Source organism: Hoplias malabaricus, chromosome 3 (assembly GCF_029633855.1).
Source record: "Hoplias malabaricus isolate fHopMal1 chromosome 3, fHopMal1.hap1, whole genome shotgun sequence".
NCBI lineage: Eukaryota > Metazoa > Chordata > Actinopteri > Characiformes > Erythrinidae > Hoplias > Hoplias malabaricus.
The window spans coordinates 18,787,507-18,808,177 of record NC_089802.1 but is presented as its reverse complement, the minus strand read 5'-3'; the positions used below and the strand labels follow the sequence as shown (position 1 = coordinate 18,808,177).

General features: G+C 37.6%; 2 protein-coding genes across 7 annotated transcripts in view; both read left to right on the top strand.

Annotated features, from left to right (window-relative positions):
• The window catches only part of mprip (myosin phosphatase Rho interacting protein), a 52,626-nt gene extending 43,935 nt beyond the window's left edge, over positions 1-8,691 (top strand). For 3 of the 6 annotated variants that reach the window (XM_066663275.1, XM_066663273.1, XM_066663272.1), the window contains 4 exons: positions 18-104; positions 181-343; positions 901-986; positions 7,784-8,691. In XM_066663275.1, coding sequence (XP_066519372.1) covers positions 18-104; positions 181-343; positions 901-986; positions 7,784-7,855 — 408 coding nt within the window. In that variant the 3' untranslated portion in view covers positions 7,856-8,691. Of the gene's footprint in view, positions 1-17; positions 105-180; positions 344-900; positions 987-2,195; positions 2,222-2,301; positions 2,345-7,783 lie in introns of all 6 variants that reach the window. The other 3 variants (XM_066663274.1, XM_066663277.1, XM_066663276.1) reach the window with 3 other exon arrangements.
• Positions 8,692-9,610: 919 nt separating this feature from the next.
• On the top strand, positions 9,611-19,916 carry si:dkey-94l16.4 (transcription factor 20). Its single transcript, XM_066662671.1, has 5 exons — positions 9,611-9,820; positions 13,170-15,781; positions 18,364-18,457; positions 19,044-19,093; positions 19,841-19,916. The coding sequence occupies exons 2-5, from the start codon at positions 13,175-13,177 to the stop codon at positions 19,886-19,888; spliced, it is 2,799 nt and encodes a 932-aa protein (XP_066518768.1). The 5' UTR covers positions 9,611-9,820; positions 13,170-13,174; the 3' UTR covers positions 19,889-19,916.
• The last annotated feature ends 755 nt before the right edge of the window (positions 19,917-20,671 follow it).

The window sequence follows — 20,671 nt, the reverse complement described above, 5'->3', positions numbered from 1 at the left end:
ACTGGGCTTGCTTCTAGGTAATGCTAAGAGTGAAGGAGTCGGAGGTACAGTATCTAAAGCAGGAGATCAACTCATTAAAAGATGAACTACAAGCTGCCCAAAGAGTATGTGTTGATTTTGTGATTTGTCAATTTAAAATTCAGAATTATTTGGTATTTTAATTTGGTATTGATGCTCTAGGATAAGAAGTATGCAACAGATAAGTACAAGGATATCTACACAGAGCTAAGCATTGTGAAGGCCAAAGCAGAGAGGGATCTAGGGCGGCTGCGAGATCAACTGCAGCTGGCCCATGAGGCCTTGGGAGAGCCTTCGCCGGAGGAGGTGCAGCGGGGAGGTTACGGTATGATCTGTCTTTTCTGTTTATTTGCCTATTCCCGTGATCAATTTTCAATGGTAAACCTTATATTCTATAGTTTTGTTAAAAAACTGCTATGTAAAATTATGCCACTATTATCAGCAATATTCTGCTGCTCTCAAAAAATTGTGTGAACAATTCAATCAAAGTCGTGCAACACGTGTCACACTGCTCCAGGGTCGAGCCCTGCTCCGGGATACTGTCAGGGAGGAGTTTGGTGTTTTCTCTCCATGTCAGTGTGGATTTCCTTCAGGTGCTCTGTTTGGTATCCTCCCACTGGTCAAAAACACGCGTTAATAGGTGGGATTGGCTACTCAGTTGGAGTTAGTGTGAGTGTATGTCACCCAGCAATGGACTGGCTCCCCCAGTCCTGCCTTGAGCCAAGTGATTCTGGGTCCAGACCCACCACAACCCTGAACTGGATATAAGTGGTTACAGACAATGAACGAATGCAAGATTCAATTGTTGGTTCACTACACAGAGTAACTTTGTTTCTAATGTTTTTTTTTTTTTTAAATGATAAACTTTGTTTACCTTTTCAGATATTATGAAATCAAAAAGCAATCCAGACATTTTGAAGATGGCAGCAGCAGCTGCAAAACGCTCTGAGCGTGCAATGAGGTCAAAGGTATGTGCCTGGACGCTACAATTTATTTTTGTAGGAATCTGTGCAGCTGGTCTCCTCTTTTTATTTTTGTCTTTCCCTCATTTCTGCAATTTAAGAGGATCTGAGATTGAGAGCTTTGAGTTTGCAGCTGTCATGCAGACATAATAGTGCTGCCTCTGGTCAACTCAGCTTACCTGTCAGGTTAAATACCTGCTACTCTCATCAGTTTTTCTGTGTATTATTTTAGCCCATGGAGCAAGTTATGCTGAATAACATTATGACTTAAATTTGATAGCATGTAGACGCCAAAGGGCTACGTGTCAAATATGATCTATCTGTGTACAGGCTCTGTTTATGAAAGCCTGCTTCACAGTTAAAACACAGTAATGTAATTGGATATTTTGCCAGTAGTGTGTACACTTAGCCTTACTACACAGATTTAGATTTTCATAGCAATATGGATGTATACATCCTTGTAAAATGGCCTTTTTCTAAGTCAGCTGGAGGTGACATTCTCAGTAATAATAGCCAAGTGCTCCATCATTACTTTAACAATTATACTATTTCTCATAAATATTAAAAACTGTAGTGTAAACAAAACAAACAAACAAAAAAACAAATGTTATGCAGGCCATGTTGAACCATATTTACCACAAAAGCAGCCATGTGCAGCCATATGTGTGTAAAATATTTGCTGATTTTCTTTAAAATGATGTACCAAATAAATCATGTGATGTTTTCACAGAATGAGTAAAAAAATAATAAATAAAATCGGCAAACAAACTTGTACCACAAAATGTGTACTGATTTGCCAAGTTAAATCTACACGTACATCACTGTATTTGACAGTAATATATCAGCTTCTGTTCACACATTATGATTCCTAAGTGTTGCATTAAGTCTTCTGCTGGTAAATTGCTCCACGTTGCATTCACACTGAGCCCATCTTGTTTATAAATTGTTAAATCCCTGAGAAAAAAACAATTATAGTACTCACAGCACAGGGTGGGACACACTTCAACTAATCAGGGTCCACTTCCTCTTATCTAAGTGTTAAGATCATCTTAACTATTAGACAGAGTGTTTTGTGTGATGATGTTTCAAAAATGCTTTTAGGAACCACAGCCCAGACTTTTTCTTACTGTTTTGAATGGTCCAGTTTTAGTGAATATTATTTTATTGACGTAGTCTGAAGAGCTGCTTCAGCATTTAATGTGTTGCTTTCCACAGGAAAAAGCCTGCTAAGTACTGGTGAGGTGTGTTTTTGAACATTCCCTCTAACAAAGTGGTGTGTGTGTGTGTGTGTGTGTGTGTGTGTCTACCCCATTTCCCTCAGTCTATGAGTCGTGATATGCCCTGGGACAGCTAAAGATTTAAAGGTGAAGACCCATTGACTGTTTATTTTTAGGTGAATTGCTCCAAATTTCTGCTGAGGACACTTCCACATAAAATACTAAGCAAATTACACCCCTGGCAAAATTTCTAGGATCATCACACTTGGAGGATGTTCACCCAGCGATTACAATTTGTAACAAATAAACAAATCACAGATATGTGTAATAAATTTGTGTAACAATTTTTGTGTAATAGTTAAAAATTCTGCCTTTGTCCTAAATCAAAATTCTTAATTGAAATGAATGACATTTAAAACATTTTAATAGATTAAATGAAATACAAAATATGGAATTACTTAATGTTGAGAGAAAATATATGGAATGGGCTTGTAAAGAAAATCTAAAATCCCCTTGCACTTTTTAAAATATGAATTAGCCTGCATTAAAAAGATTGTTTTCAGACCTGAACAAGCGGCTGGACTGCGGCTAATTGGAATAAAACATAATAATAATATATTTTATTTGTGATGCACTTTACATTTCAAAGATGTGTACATCTACAGCATAGTCAGAAGTAAACATAAAAAATCCATTAAATGGCCCCAGCAAGAGAGTCTTCAGTTGAAACAATAGAAAAGACTATTAAACAATTTCAATAAGGAAATCCAGTACTGAACGTGGCAAAAGATATCGGTTAATCCCAGTCAGCTGTGTCTACTGGTGAAAGTATAAAAAAAAAAATGGGAAGAATTTCAAATTGTCAAAACTATAGGATAGATAAATCAACATGCCACCCAGATCACCCTGAACAAAGCTAATGAAAAACAAATGGATGAAAATAAGTTTAAAAACTATAAGAAACTGGCTGAATGAAATGACATTTATACCCAAAAATCCACACACAGAAACTAGCACCTTAACAGAAGAAAAGATACAGTGTACTTAATAGAAGCCAGCATGGAGTGTGCATGATTGGATGGCAATGTTATTCTGTGGTGAATCACGTATCTGCATCAAACAGTGAACTGATTACCTTCTATTCTAACCTATGAAGACTGCCTGAAGAAATTATCAGATTTTCCACATCATTAATAATGCACTCAGTTAGCCACATACTTTTTCTACACTCCTTATCCGTTTTCTCAGCTCTCCTGACTACATAAGTGTGGTTATACAGTTACAGACTGTAGCCTGTCTGTTGCTCTGCATTCGATGTTAGCCCTATTTATACTCTGTTCTTCAGTCGACTCTGAAAGGACCACCGCAGAATAGGTGTTATTTGGGTGGATCTTTGTGTTTGCAATGACTCTGACGTGGTGGTGGTAGTGGTATTAGTGTGTGTTCTGTTTGTACAAATGGATCAGACACAGCAAGTTTGACCATTAGAAGAACAAAGTGAAAGGGGACCAAGAGCAATAGATGGACTACAGACTAAAAATGTAAGAACTACAAGGCCTGTCTCTATATGAAAGTGAAACTAATGAAATTGATCATAACTAAACAAGGACATCAAGGACAAAGATTTATCGCCTTAATTTTATGGCCTATATACAGTGTGGGTCTTAATTGGGTTGAAAAATTTATGGTGAAAACTAGTCCATGACTCCATCTGCACAGCTCAAACAATTTGAGAACAACAACATACTTTGGTCCATGATATTATTGCTCTGCTTGATATGGAAAGAATATGGCTTTAATTCAAATAATTACATTTAATTTGTTTAAAGTAACTTTCACAAAGTCATTGTTCTGTTTAAACATTTTAGTGTCATTTCTGTGATTTCTTAATTTATTACAAATTTAAAAAAAAAATAAATCTTGGTGAACATGATTATGATTCCATAATTTTTACCGACGTTAACGTCTGTGGATGTGTGATTTCAGGGCCTGTGCATGCATTAACTTGTTGTTCTGTTCCACCATGTGCACTGAGGAGAGCCACTCATGTCATACGCTCGCATTTCCAGTTGGCTCCATATTCACCCCCTGTACTCACAGAAAATTAACTATAAAATTTATCTTATAAGCTGTGCACTCTCTAGCCATGTATCAGAGTTTGTACTCATGTAGATGGCAAGAGAACAGTTGTATGGTTGTTATCTATCAGTTAGATGGACAATTTTAGACCTGAATGTAAACCCTTTGTACAGAATTTAGTTCCAGCACTGATCCGCACTGAAACTTATTCATCTGTAAGTGTTCCCAACTGATGTTAATTTGAAATCCCTGTTCTATGTATCTTACAAGCTCTTTGACTTACTTGCCTCCAACATCCCAAGGTTTTTTAAAACAAAATTATATCTTATGATTTACAGGTACAGCTCAATAAATTAGAATATCATCAAAAAGTTTATTTAAGTTTAAGTTTCAATTTATTACACTAATTCATTTCCAAACGTGAAACTCATATATTATATGGATTCATTACAAATTGATTGATCTATTTCAAGTGTTTATTTCTTTTAATAGAGTGGCAGGTAGTGTCGCAGTCACACAGCTCCAGGGACCTGGAAGTTGTGGGTTTGAGTCCCTCTCCAGGTGACTGTCTGTGAGGAGTTTGGTGTGTTTTCCCTGAGTCTGCGTGGGTTTCCTCCGGGTGTTCCGGTTTCCTCCCACAGTCCAAAAACACACGTTGATAGGCGGAGTAGCGACTCAAAAGTGTCTGTAGGTGTGACTGTGTGAATGACTGTGTGTGTGTTGCCCTGTGAAGGACTGGCACCCCCTCCAGGGTGTGTTCCTGCCTTGCGCGCAATGATTCCAGGTAGGCACTGGACCCACTGCGACCCTGAACTGGATTAGCAGTTACAATTAATGAATGAATTAATTAATTAATTTCTTTTAATATTGATGATTATGGCTTTCAGCCAATGAAAACCCAAAAGTCATTGTCTCATAAAATTAGAATAATCAATACAAAACATCTGCAAAGGTTTCCTAAGCCTTTAAAATTGTCCCTTAGTCTGGTTCAGTACGTTACACAATCATGGGGTAGTCTGACTGTCTGACTTGACAGATGTCCAGAAGGCAGTCACTGACACCCTCCTGCTGTATTCAGCATATTAATGGAAAGTTGAGTGGAAGGAAAAAGTGGTAGAAAAAGGATTATCAAGAAAGGTCCATTAAAAAATTTGGGGGACATTCACAAGGAGCGGGACTGTTGCTGGAGTCAGTGCTTCAAGAGCCACCACGCACAGACTTATTCAGGACATGGGCCACAATTATCACATTCCTTGTGTCAAGCCACTCATGACCTAGAGACAGCGCCAGAAGCGTCTTACCTGGGCCAAAGTCTTGTTTTCAGATGAAAGTCTATTTTGAGCTTCATTTGAAAATCAAGGTCCCAGAGTCTGGAGGAAGAATGGAGAGGCACACAGTCCAAGCTGCTTGAGTCTAGTGTGAGTGCAATGTCATCTGCTGCTGTTGGTACACTCTGTTATATCAAGTCCAAATTCAGTGCAGCCGTCTATCAGGAAATTTTAGAGTTTTATGGAGATTCAGATTTCATTTTCCAGCAGGATTTGGTACATGTCCACACTGCCAAAAGTACCAAGACCTGGTTTGTTAACCACAGTATCACTGTGCTTGATTGGCCAGCAAACTCGTCTGACCTAAATCTCATAGAGAATCTATGGGGTATTGTCAAGAAGAAGGTGAGACACCCCAGACCCAACAATGCAGTCAAGCTTAAAGCCGCTATCAAAGCAACTTGGGCTTCCATAACATCTCAGCAGTGCCACAGGCTGATTGCCTCCCTGTCACACTGCATTGATACAGTAATTAATCCAGAAGGAGTCCCAACCAAGTATTGAGTGAATATACTTTACATACTTTTCACTAGGCCAACATTTCTGTATTAAAAATCATTTTTTAAGTTGGTCTTATATAAATATTCTTATTTTCGAGTATGATTACTTTTGGATTTTCATTGGCTGAAAGCCAAAATCATCAACACTGAAATAAATACATGCTTGAAATGGATCACTAATTAATCTATATCATGAGTTTCACTTTTTAAAACGAATTACTGAAATAAAGTTTTTGAATATGTTCTAATTTAATGAGATGCACTTGTAATGTACATGGTGTACGTAGTCCAGGATTATTTTTGCATATGATTGTTAGTGATATAAACATCAGTATCAGCAGATATTTGCTTAAAATTGTTTTCATCAGATTTTATAAATCCTTACAACGTTTGGGCTTAAGCTATAAATTTGTACTCAGCTGATTTTTATTTATCTCATGTTTGTAAGTAACAATAAACATCTATACATTCGACAACAGAAATTTGCTGTTAACAGTGTTTAACATTTAGGTTTTGACTTATGAATATTGTCTATTTAATAGCTGTGTAATGACAAGACACCAACAGTTATATGGCTTGTGTTTGAGACACCTTTCATAGACAGATTGACGAATGCTTTATGAAACTATTTTATGATATATATGACCAACATGAAAGGAACATGATCAGATTCTGTTTTTCTAAAAGGTTTAAGAATGTTACGTTAGAAATGCAAGAACAGGTAAAAAATGGTTCTGTTTTCAGCGAACAAAGGCCATGTTCACAAATGGCATTAACGTGTCTTGGGAGATCATAAGTGGACAGCACTAAGTTAAAGTTATGAATGGGGTACAGTTTGTCTCAAAGATCATTCATGTCACTTTTAGAGGTTGTTGGGAACACATCAGGGCAGCATTACACCTGTAGTATGAATGATAATGTGTCCTGATGCATCCTTTCCACAACAAAATACCCCCACATCAACTACATTATTGCCCTATGTTCTTTCAGTATGGTCCTGTTCATTTCCTTCAGATGTTGCCCTGGCTGACCATGCAGTTAAAAAGATTGTAATAGCTCAGGGGTGTCCAAAAGCTGTATTTTGTATTATAAATAGTAGAGCCAGCGAAAAAGAGCTGTGGCTTGGTTGCCACTTTAATAGCCTGGCCCTGAAACATGCAGATTGCAGAATATTTCTGTCAGGTAAAAACTGCTGTTCTTTGTGGCAGTCTCTTGTGATTGGACCCTAAGACATATGTTAATGCTGGTTGTGAACATGGCCTGTTTTTGTCCTGCCTGATATTCATTCTGATCAAGTATGGGACTGGGACTGACCTCTGCAGGAAGGTGTTGCTCCAAGGTCAGGTTTTCCTAACCCTGTGGTAAAGCATGTGTATACATACCCCAAGGACCATTTACGCCTTTTTTTTTTTGTCAATCATGGGTTCACTGGATTTGGAAGCACTGTTTTATCCAAAGCAGAGATCAAGGAAACACAAGAGTTCTGCATGTCATGAAGTAACTTCTGACTGGGAAGTGAAAGTTCACAGTTGTGCATGGATAAGAGGTTTCTCTTATCTAGTCTTAAGAGAATGCTTGCCATCAGCATGTCACTGGGATCATTCAGATAATTGTCAATGATAAAGTATCCAGTGGTCCACAAATAACCCTTCCCCCTTCTGTATTTGTTCTCTTTGCAGTCTCTCAAGGAAGGCTTGACAGCAGAGCAAAGACTCCACTTGTTTGACAACAAGGACACTAAGGAGTTCTGACATTGAATCGTCATCCTGCCTTGCTGCATGTTATAGAGGGGCCCACAATATTTTAGCCTAGCAATTTACTCATTTAGAAACACTGGTCACCGCACACGGCATATATTAAACATGGTATGAAGTTTTGAATTTTATGTCTGTAGTCTGCATTTTGTGCACTTCAGTTACTGTGACATTTTTATTGCCATGTCTTAATGTAAATATTTGTTTTTAATGAAGCATATATCATGCATTACACTAAAACTGACCGTGTAAGCTACTGTTTTAACTCTTTAGTATGTGTGAATAGCCAAAAGATAAATAAATATGTAATGACTCAAATTGTTCGTACTTAATAAAAGAGTAGAATCAGTCATACCTGCAGACTATCTTATTATGATAAATGTGGTATTCAGATATAATGTAATTGGACGGATGGCTAGAAGAAATTAAAAAAATTGACATGGCTTAATATCCAGAAGTGTACTTGTACATGATGATTCCTGAATGTTTAAGTATAGGACCACTTTGAAACAAATGACCATAAGAGTTTGAATCTGGAGGGCTTTTGCAAGTGTAAAATGATATATAAAGTTTATATAGGGTTTCCTTTATGTAATCATTATGGTCAGTTCACTGATTGGGAGGTCAAGGTTTTGTTTGTTTGTTTTGTGTTTTTCTTCTTGTCTCACCCTTAAAGCTGAAAATGTCTTTAGTGTAAGTGGCAGTTCCTTGTATTTATTTAAACCTTTTTTTTTTTTTTTTGCTAACAACTGCATTCCTCTATACATTGTTACTGTAAATATACCACAGATGTACACCAACTGACAACAGGTTTATTAGCAATAAATATTTTTGCACCCTGTATGTTTCCTATTTAGTCTTTCTCTTTTGAGCACACAAAAACCTGCATGTTATCATCAGTGTTGGGGCTAACATTACAGTAATGTGACTTTTACTTGTAAAAAGCAGTTGCTTTCATAATTTAGTTATAACATGTTGAAATTGATTGAAGTGCCATCTGAGTGTTCTTTGTAGATCTACAATTGCAGACTGCTCTGAATAGCTGTAACTGTCCTAGTTGTGGTCTGTTAGTGAGTGTTGTGCTCCAGCAGCACTGCTGTGTCTGATCCTCTTATACTAGCAGAATACTTTAATGTTACACCATGTGTCATGCGATGATGAGGATGTTCCTCCACCCAATAATACCTGTTTGCTGCTGTCTGCACCAGTGAAAGCGGTACACATGAAATGTGCCAAAACTATGCAGAGAAACAGCAGGAATACAGTGTGTAATTTTGCTTACACAAATTAATTACTTGTAATTTTAATTACTACAAAGTGCTTCTCTATGGAAAGTGGTGCTGACAAAATGGACAGTGAGTGTAGAACATAGGTAGATTATACAGGCATTATAGGTTAATACTACAGAGCAATTTTTTTCCAGAAAATATGTAAATAGTTCCATTACAGTGTAAGAGAGGTAATGTAACCGATCACCCTTTAGAGGAACTAGCACTGGTTATTTACAACTTTAAAAACTGGTTTGACAGATGTTCAGAGTAGTTATGCACATGGATCCTCGCCATGTTATTTCACAGCATATATATTAAAAAACGTGTTCAGTCTTCACTCAGACGACACAACTGAGGGTAATTACTAAAACAAATTTATTATTGGATTAAAATCCTGATTTTTTTGTGGCCCAGTCACGTGTCTGGTAGGTAATAAACTACATGTCCCATAATTCTCCCTAATGGCTTCATCACTGTTTGAATCTGAGCAGAGCTCGGACGCTGAGTTTAGCTGCACCATGGAGAGAACACTTCAAAGTGTCAGAGTCTCATACTTCTCTATCCTCTTGTCTAATCCCAGTAACGTTAGACTGTTTAAACACTCTTCCTGCTGAAGTATGCAGTAATGGCGTCGGAATGGGGTTTGGAATGGTTTCCTAATTCTGATAATTAACACCACTTCTATTCTCGGGTAAGTTTTAACGCACTCTCCTCTTTGTTTTAGCTCAACGGCTACTTTAGCTTCAGCTACGGCTGTTCGGTTCAAATAATATTGGAGTCGATTCCAAGTCCATTTCAAACCGAAGGAGTCGAATCTATGCCTGATTCAGAAAAAAAGACGTGAAGGACATCGTTTAAAAAATCGTTTAAAAATCTGAATAAAACTGAATTTAAAATAAAAGCTCAATTTGTGTTTATTGTAAATCGTATGAAAATAATTATATAAGATGTCATTAGCCAAATAGACTTAGTCGATTGAGCAAAGAGTTTTCTCTGTCAAATACGAGTGTTTCTAAACTATTTTGGTTATAAAATGTACATACTACGTTGTTTTTACTTTTAAATAAAGCGGATTCCTATATACGTGCTGTGGATTAAAATATCGTTAGCTAGCATACGTCTCAGTCACCGTGTAAGCAGATGAACTCTGTGGAGAATCGAGTCCTTGTCTTCGGATTCAACTTGTGAATCGATTCTTTGGGACAAACTCTCGGTTCTGAGCCTTAACCACTGTTATTCCTGTTTTCTCTTGCGTTTATATGTTGTTTGAACTCCTTGTCTGTATCTTATCTGACTGTAGTAGTTAGTTTTCAGACAGCTCATTGCCGCTGTAGTGTTGATTGTAAGCCACCTGCTAAAGGCATTCATCTTCTCAGTCGCTTTCTCAAAGCTAAACTAGCGAACATGGCTGTTGTTAGCCAGCTGCCAAGAAAACAGTTGTCTAATTTGTAGTTGTGTGATGAACACTGGATTCTTGGTCTGTTCTACATCGAAATACACTATAAAATAACTTAGTCGCTATAACTAGACAACACAGCTCAAAACAAACTGACAGTGGAGTAACAGTTAATAATATGTATCAGATAGCTATCATTAGCATGCTACACGGGTTAGTGACCCAGACCCAGTGGACTGAGTTCTGAGAGTAGACTCTTTCTCCAGGATCCAAAGATAATTTATAACACAGTAACGTAATTAATAAAGACCAAATATGAGACCTCTCAGTGTCACATAATACCTGTGTTACTGAACACCGCCTCTGTAATTTAATGCTTATTAGTAACGCTACACATCTTGGCTTTTTAATTTTTATTTATTTAAATGTGTTATTTATTTTGATTTAAATTTGAATTAATCTCCGCCTTCTGACCTTGATTAAACCCATACAACTCATCCTGGTCCATCAAAAATATTTTTTATATCAGTATTTAGCCTTTAAGTGACTTTGTTTCTACACCATCACATTTATTCAGTATGTGCGGAACTTCAGTCATTGCTTATCTATTCAACACACTCTTGCAGCTCAAATGCCCCTCCCTGCAATTTGATGGGATTGGTTCCATAGTTTTATGATGTAAGAAAACCTGACCGTCTGGATCTTCCCTTTTGAAGTTTTAGTAACACAACAGTTAAAGGAAACCCTCAGCCATGTAATTGACTAGCATATAAAACACACCTCATTGAAATGTTAACAAGGTTAATCACTTTTTCAGATTTTCATCTGAGGCTTATTTAATATTTTATTTTCAAAAATATATATTATACACTGCAAAGATTATATCATCATGTTCATTTGAAATAGTGATTTATTTCATCTTACAGCCTGAAATCAAAAGCTATAAAAATAAATATATTGGATATGCTAAAAGTAAGGGAACACCATCCTTTTGTGAAAGATGATGATCATATTTTAAACAATGTCAGGGAAGGGGGAAACTTGTTAGACCATGATTTCCCTCTTCCTCAGCAGCTTGTGCCTAAAAATGGATCACCATGTTTTATATCAGTGTTTTCTTTTCTCTTTCTTTACTTTTGACACTCCCTGTATTTTCAGATTTATTTACAAATATACCTTTGTAATGATTAATAAACTAATGAACAAGAAATGCTGCAGTTCTGAAAATTAATATAACAAGCTAGAATACCAGTCTGTAATGTGACAATTCTTTTTATTTAACATTTTGCTTTAATCACAGTCTGTTTGGATTTGTCTGGGTTGTAAGTCCTTCATAGTTGCCATTGACCTCTTGATAACTTCAGAGCTAGAGATGAGTGTTTTCAGTGTTCTAGTTTGGAAGGACCGCATAATCTAAGCAAGGTTTTGTTGATGCCCTACAGTTTCCAGTTCTTCGTGGAGAGTTACAGACTTTGAAAATGTTTCTTTTCATTTGTCTTTCGATAACTTTCTCCAACATACCCTTGCATGTTTTTTCCTCCATAGTGAGTTATTTCTGTTTTCCTATGCAATTTGCAGTGGAATTGTGTTTGTGTGTGTGTTCTCATGAAATCCACTGTAATTTGTCAGTTTGGGGGCAATAAGCCAGGTATGTGATTTGTTGTTGGTGATTAGTTATTATCTGAGCAAGTTTTTAATGGTTACTCCTAATGTTGATATTCAAAATCGTAATTAAATGTTTTTATATATTTATTTTATTATTATTATTTTATATATAATAGCTCTCCAGTCTGTTGGCATGCTGGAAACTGGTCTAAAGTGTTTATGAATTTCCGGTGTCTGTAAATGGCTAAAAATTGCCCAGTATACTAGGCTTTCTCTGTCTCTACTCACGGGAGAGAAAAGGCATCTGGAGATTTTTAGACAAAGAGAATTACAAATGTTAAAAAACACTTAAACAGAGATGAGGATATTGCTTTAATCCTGCTTTGTAGGTGGGCAGTGTTGACTTATTTTTGCTGGTTTAGATTACTTAGAGTGGAAATCACTCAAAATTCAGGAGAGTAAACCCAGACCGAAAGTTCTACAAACTAGTAGTAACAAATGACATTCTGTGGTATTTCAAACAGTGAATAAAAACTTTCAGACAAGTTCAGCTTCAGCCACATACACACAATGTTATCTTTTTGTCTTCTCAAACACACAGTTCCACCTTAAAGGGCACTGAACTTCTGAACATAAACAAACCTGAGAGAAAATTTGTTCCCCACAATTATCAATGTTGCCTTTAAGGGCCTCATCACTTATTTTGACCAGGTTTTTAACAAATAATGTGTTAATAAATGACAATTTCAATTGTTTTTTTTTTTTACTTTTTGATGCCTAACAGTCATTATGTTTACTAAGATTAAAGTAGTTGACCAGCTACACATCGGTGTCTTCACTGAAACCAAATAACATTTCAGGACTGAGGAGGGGAAAACAGCTTTGACACTGCCAATAATTAAAGACCTACTGTTGAGCTGTTTTGTTTCATTTATATATACTGTTGATTTTGAACAACTCTTTTGGTATACTTATTTTTGTTTTGTTTTTTCAAACTTTAAACATTTTCAAACTTTGTTTCATGTTTTTAAACTTGCAGCTGATATGGAACACCCCCCTAGGAACTCTGATGGTTTACAGCCTCAGGAAATCTCTTCTGCCTGCAATCAGCCCAGTGTTTTTGACCTAACGAGAAACAGTGAAGAGTGTCAGCTGAAAGCCAACTCTATAGAAGCCTTGCAAGTTGTCCAGTCACCAGCCTGGTATGAGAGTTCTGGGACCAGCAATGGAATGGTTCTCCCAGTAGTTGAAACCAACCACCTTCCACCACCCAGTGACCAGATCCAACCCGACAATGCATTCTCCAACACAACTGTCACGCTGTCTTATGTGAGCAAGTCTCATGTCTTTTCGACCCACAACCCTCTTTCTGAGCATTCCCAGATTTATGGGGTTCCTATTAGCAAGACGTTTTCTCTGCACCCTACTGCGTATGATGCTGCACAGTTGGTCACTGATACGGGTGGAGCTCCACTCTGTGTGGAGATAGATCAGCATTGTCTCCAGCAAATCTCCGTGCCGGTTGGGTTAGCAGCCTGTGCCAACTCATTTGAGTTTGTCACACCAGCTCAAGTTGTTGAAAATGTTGCAGGACTTTATTTTCAGCAGGCTCATGATGTCAGTGGAATACAAGATGTTGAAAGCCTGGCTTTGGAAACACTTAAATCTTTACAGCAGAGCAACCCCAACCAATGCAAGATTCCTCTCAGCTTGGACGATTTGCAGAATGGTAGTGTTAGTGGCTTGTGGGAGGCAGGAGCTTTCAATGGTGGTTTCCCAGCTGGACATTTTGTAAACCCCGAGGATCAGCAAAGGAATGGTAATCCTGAGGTACTGTTCCTCATCTCCAGATCAGGGGAGCCAGTTATTTTACAAAACAACCCGACAGGCCTTGCTGTCTCATTAAACCAAGACTTTATTAGTACACTGGACCATCCAGTGTCACCTCCTGTTGCTTCACTGGATGAGGCAAAGAATGTTTTCATTTTGCCACAGACTGCACAGGCTCCAAGTGAGGAAGTCGATACATTGATTGAAAAAAGTAGCACTAGCCAAGATGAATTAAGTAAAGAAGAATCTGATCCAACCACAAGTGTGGAAGAGACAGATTCATCTTCGGGTGTGGATATTGCATTAGGATTTGATAGCAGCATTAGCAGTCATCTCACAGGGAATAATATTGACACATGCAAACCAGAACAGACAGAACAGAGCAGCAATTTATCTGAGGTACAAGAAGAAAGCACAGAAAGATGTACACTACCAAACAGAGATGCAAATGTGAGCAGTGGTTTGATGTCCAAAAAAGACATTCTTGGAAGAAAAGAGCTTCCCCCAAGAACAAGAAGAGGTAAGAGGTTACAGGCCATTGTTCAGAATATTTGCCCTATCCGATATAGATCCAGTCATGTCTCTTCCACAAAAAAGTTACGGTGTGCAAAGGCTCAGGTTGATGAAGCTGCTCATCTGGGCTCTGAACCAGAAGTGTCATTAGACAACAGTAACCGAGATGTTCTGGAGAAGGTGTGTGCTGAAGAGGTGGTGACCAAACCTAATGAAAAGACAAAAGTACAATTCATGGAGGAGGAAGAAAAAGAAGAAACAGGTGTGACTGATTTGAATAGTTCTGAAAGCAAAATATCTACCTCAAGTTCTGAAAATGCTTTGAAACATGCACTCGACCACACATCCCCTGAGACCTTACACAAACCAATAAAATATGGCAAGAAATCAACAGAACGGCATAAACTTTCCAGCAAATCTCCTGTAAGGGTGAAAAAGCAGGCTGCACCACCTACGCAGGTTTGTACAAAAAGCTCTTCAAAGCGTCAGAGCCACAAAGGATCGCCTAAAGCAAAGAAGGGTCACCCACCCAAAAGAAAAAGGAAGACTCGTAAAGGTGGCCAGAGTTCCATTTTCTCTCCCCAGGAACCGGAGATAAAACTCAAGTATGCAAACTATAAAGACGATAGAAAGGAGAAGCGAGACGAGACCTTCGCACCTTTTGTCCATGTGGAACTCAAGGCATATCCTAGCTGCACAATCATCAATTACCCTGATGAGTGTGAAAGGCTGAACAGGGGAAAGCAACAGGGGCCCAAAAAGTGTGTATCTGGTGCCATACTGACAACACCTTATCTCCAGCATGGCCGTGTTTCAACAGACGCAGTTCAGCAGGGCTCTCTGGTCTGCTGTCTGTGTGGAATGTCTGCTAATGCTATGGATCTAGGGGACTTGCATGGGCCCTACTATCCTGAGGGTTTCAGGCCTGTCTCAAAAACACAGGCTAATCCAGAGGAACAGAGAGAGGAGGACTCCAATGACTCAGACTCCACTCAAATTTTCAATGGCAACACCCACGGGACTTCCTCACCGGCAAGCTGGATTCATGAGGGTCACGGCAAAGTTCGTGAATCAGCTGCTTTAGAGACATTTCAGGGATGGTGCAGTGAGGGTGATCTTTCTTGCAGCCCTGCTGCTAAAAGGACCAGGATGGACTCTGTAACAGACTGGTACAGCCCCCCTATTGTGCCACTAGAGCCCTGTGAGTACTGGCTCCATGAGGACTGTGGCATATGGTCAGCAGGTGTCTTTCTTGTGAGAGGGAAGCTCTACGGCCTCGAAAAAGCTGTTAAGATGGCAAAGGAAACGGTAAGTCTTCGATTTCACAGCCATTAATGTGGCTTGTTTGAACCAAGGCTGCCCAAAATAAGGCCCACAGGGACATTGTGCCAACACCCCTTTCCACATTCACATTCCACATACTTCAGTTACAATCAAAGTATAATTGAACTGAACAGTAGTTGTAATAATATGCAAAGTAGTTGGACATAAAATGTATAAAAGAACCATCGATCTAAGCTCAGTATTTGCAAGCAAATATAGGTAGTTGCTCATTACTTTATGTCAAACTTCATTTTGAGAGACGGGAGAAAATCAAGTTCCAGTTTCAGATCTGGAACAAGGTGCTTCTGTCCATCTTTCCACTGTAATAGTACGGATGTCAGGAAAAGCTGTCAGGAAACTACTGTTGAGAAAGGAAGTAGAAAACAAAAAAAGAAAACAAACTGCTGTTGTTCTCAGAGCAGTACCTGACTATCACACAGTGAGCAGCTTTGTGTTAAATGCTTTCTTTTTGGCTTTTTCCTCAACGCTGAAAAAAGAGATGCATTTCCTGACTTGCACAACACTAAATATTTATATATAATTAGATTTTTTAAAACACAATTGGCCTTTTAATTAATGTAAATAAAGAAAAACAAACCCCAAAGTTGGCAGGGTGTAGAGAGTTTAAAAAAAAAGAAAACCAGTGATTTCTAAATGTACTTTGACTTGTATTTCTTTACACATATTTTATATTGTGTTGGGTCAGCATTGTTTGTAAATATATATCCAGTCCTGCAGCACATTACAAAGAATTTTGGATGAGCGAGTAACGAGGTTAAATGTATAATGATGTGCTTTCCAGAAAGAGCTATGAGCAGAAATGGGTCGAACCTCACCACTTTGGCAGCAAAAGCTTGAGAAAATGATTGAAAAGTTTTAAAAACTATTCCACATAAAAGATGGAAAGAGATTTCATATTACACTCTGTGTTACGTAATGTAATCAAATGAACCTGGAGGAAATAGTGTGAAGGTCACAAGTAGGCCCAACACGACCAGAATAGAGAGACCAGAGAAAAACCAGAGGACAGAACAGAGCGAGTAGCAATATCAGTGATGATGATCATTTTTATGTAAACAAACATGGCAGTAAAAAGAAATTACTGATGTCCATATGTTTTCAGATAAGACAATAATGTAATTTTATTATAAAAACACATGGGCTCAGGATTACTGTGGCAAGCTTTTGTCGAGAACTACAGCAGTGGTTCTCAAACTTTTGTGTTCTCCAGTCTGAGACACACACACGTACATTTAATTTTCATTCAACATCCACTTAAATCAATTTATTTAAAACATTCAGACCAAAGTAACTTCTGTGTGTATAGTAACAATGTGTGTTTGTGTGTTTTATATATAATATATAAAGCCTTAAGTTAATTGTGTCAAAATCGCTGTCAATCTAGGTTGGACACTCACAGTGAAAATATTGTGGTCAGATGGATCAATATTTCAGGTCTCATGTGGAAGAGATAGATGTTGCTTGCTCCAGACCATCCACACTGTTACTAGTAATAAGTCCAATATCCTGGGACTGTCACTGTTGATTTACACCTCTGTGATGGAATCACTGATGCTAAAAACTAATATATGCCGCTTTCAAGATGACACCTTTTCCAGGAACGCCCACACACACTTACATGACACAAGTGTCTTTGTATATATGTATTTATGTCTAGTTCTAACCTTTCCCCAACAGAGAATGTGCTTTGAATTTTGAAATTCAGATACTGGTATAAACTTACACCTGAAGTGTTCCAAGTGTTCAGTCCATGAACATTTTAAATATCTTACTAGAATTATAATAGATTTAATTGTTTATTTTCAAAATTTTTACTTCACAACAGCAATGATGATGAGGGTGAACAAATGAGAATATATGAATAAATGAACTAATTAAAATATTTTAAAAATATATATATTACCTTCTTTACATGGGTTTATACTGGGTTTTTTTTTTTTTAATAAAAGTGTTGTTCAAGTTCAGGTTTCTGACCACTTGAGACAGAATATTAGGAAACCAGACTTTATATTTTCAATTTTGTTGGATTTAGGTTGGTTTGAATCCATTCTGTGTATTCTCTACTGGGTTGAGTTTGACTTAATCAGTAGTTTTTGCTGTGTCCAGGTCTGTTCAGAGAACAGGGAATGCAATTATTTCAGTAGATTTGGCATCACAGTTTAGGTACAGTACCAGGTAAAGACCTTCAGGATCTGTTGGATCTAAAATGCTGTAGGTGGTAAATCTTCAGGACAAGGTTTCAGCACCACCTCTCTTACACTGCACCAGTTAGCGTCCTACAAACGGCACACTTAAAATCACTAACTTTTTAAACAATTTTAAATAAACTTTGACAAATAGTAAAATAACTTGCAACACTGAGCTAGTTCAACCTAGTTTCTACCTTTACCTCAGTGTAAATCTTAACATGTGTTGGCTGATCTGTGTAGGATAAGTGTAAAATTAAAGAATATTTTTCACCAAAGTGAAACTGGACACTACTGCCTTTTTTTTTTTTTTTTTTTTTTTTTTTTAAATCCCAGACAGTATTTTTTCTCTCATTTCAGATGTGCTCATTTTGTCAGAGAACGGGGGCTACTCTGGGATGCTTTTTTAAAGACTGTCCTAACAAGTATCACTACATGTGTGCAGCAGAGTCAGGTGAGTGTATTTTTGTTCAAAAAATCCAAGCAGTGTAATATCTTCTTCCAGTGTGCACACTGCACAACTTGTAATTTGGAGAGACATACTAATACAGTCTCATGATGCATTGTCTCCTGAGATGGCTGTGTTACTGCCTTTATGCCTGACGGTCTGTTAACAGCTGCTCTCTTGGCTGTATTTGCTAAGCAAACTTGTCCAAGCTTGAGAGTAGACAGCAGCATGAATCTCTTAAAAAGGCTGTTGTTAAAATTTGAAGGGAATGTGTTGGAACATGTAGAGAGTAACACATTTTATGGAATGGGTTTCAAGCAATCAAGTGAAATCCAAGTCTATTAATTATAGTTCAAAGTGCATTTGTAATACTTGGAGATATGGATCATGAAAAGTGGCCTAAATGGCCGAGGTACAATATTTTCACAGCAGGCCAAATTCGTTCTTCTTCAAGGGGTGTTTTCCCTATGACAATGATTGGCTGGTTACACTTTTATATGATTGTCATGCCTCACAGTCTGCTTTGACATTTTTAAACTTATCTTTTATATAGCCAGAATAGTTGAGTGGTGTTCACCTTTTATTTTTGCAGGCTGTGTGCTAAATGAGGACAACTTCTCTATGAAATGCAAAAAACACAAGGTAAGGTTTCTTTTTGTTTATAGAGATACTGAAACTTAAATTCAACTTAAGGCCACATTTAAAAACTTCACAGCTGAATGTTGGATTTCTGATTAAAGAAAAAACAAATCAATTTGATCCTTCGTTTATCTGCTTCCAGTGTACACTCAACAGCAGTGTTAATAGGAACACTTATCCACTAATGCTGGATACAACCAGCTTTGCTTTCAGAAGAACCTGAATTTTTGGCAATTTTTGAAAGTCCACCAAACTTAGCAAACCCAGATACGGTGCATTATTATGCTAGAAGTAGCCATTAGATGATGAGAAAGTGTTGTTATAGTTTAGTGGGTATTATGGCTGTCCTCCAGAATGATAGTGCTGCCTCAGCCCAGCCATAGCTCCACCTCCACCTGGTCTCAAGTAAAGACCAGCCCATGACATTTGACTCATATCAGGCCCACACATCAATTGCTAGTGCTGTAACTAGCTGTAAGTGCCAAAAGTGAGACAGATTGGGCCCAACTTTGTCTGCTGTTTGGGCCATCTAATTCCCTTCTTGAGGAAGCTCACCAAGCTATTGAGATAAATGTCAACGGGTAAAGCTTTTCTGTTAAACACTTGGATAATTGTGTGATTAAATAATTGTATAGGTATTCCTAATAAAGTGTTGGGTAGGTTTTTATTTCACTGGACATTGTGACTTTGCAGTTTTGCCCTTTACAAACACTATTTTTGTGTGTGTGTGTGTCTTCCTATTTACACCAGAACAAATCCATCAAAGGTGTATCCAGTAACAAACCAAACAGCAGGTGACGAAGGAAAAGGATCCTCACTGTCCAAGGTTCTTGCTTCTGACAACTTTATTGACATTACTCATATACACTGATCAGCCATAATATTATGACCGCCTCCTTGTTTCTACATTCACTGTCCACTGTCCGTACACTCTCAGAACATAGTGTAGATGTTCCTTTTAAAGATACAAATGTGGTTTTAAAGTCCATTTGTCTTCCCTAAAGCTGCATTCCATTCTCTTCTTCAGAAGGAGAGTTGAATGTGTTTAATTTTTCTTTATAGATCTGTTTAAATTAAAATATCAGTCCTGAAGATGAAATGAGGCATATGAAACCAACACAATTTTAAAATGTACATATTATACATTATAATAGAATATGGTACAATTATGTTCCCTAATTTAAAGGTACAGAATATGTAGGGTTGCAAAATTCCAGGAAATTAACCATGGGAATTGATGGGGAATTAATGGAAATATTCAAAGCTAAAGTGAGAAACTTACATATAGTTATTAAAAAATATACTGAAGCATAATCTTGGCTAAAATAATTAGATATGATTCCAAAACAGTTGAATAACAAAGCTGCTCCTCAATCCCAGGCACATGGCACATTACACACTGAAGGGCTATTGGGGCCACACCCCCTGCACTGTTCAGTTTTTCATCACATGTACAGCATAAGTCCAGATGATTGATAGAGACCTGACACTCACCTCTACAGAAAGCACACATTTAGATTCATAAATGTAGGTTTTATTGACAGTAATAGCATTGAAACATTTAAGTAACTCTTAAATCAC

Coding starts and splice junctions, on each gene's coding strand:
- si:dkey-94l16.4 (XM_066662671.1), top strand. CDS start 13,175: ATGGAACACCCCCCTAGGAACTCTGATGGTTTACAGCCTCAGGAAATC. Junction 15,782..18,363: donor TTAAGATGGCAAAGGAAACG/GTAAGTCTTCGA, acceptor CTCTCATTTCAG/ATGTGCTCATTTTGTCAGAG. Junction 18,458..19,043: donor CATGTGTGCAGCAGAGTCAG/GTGAGTGTATTT, acceptor TTATTTTTGCAG/GCTGTGTGCTAAATGAGGAC.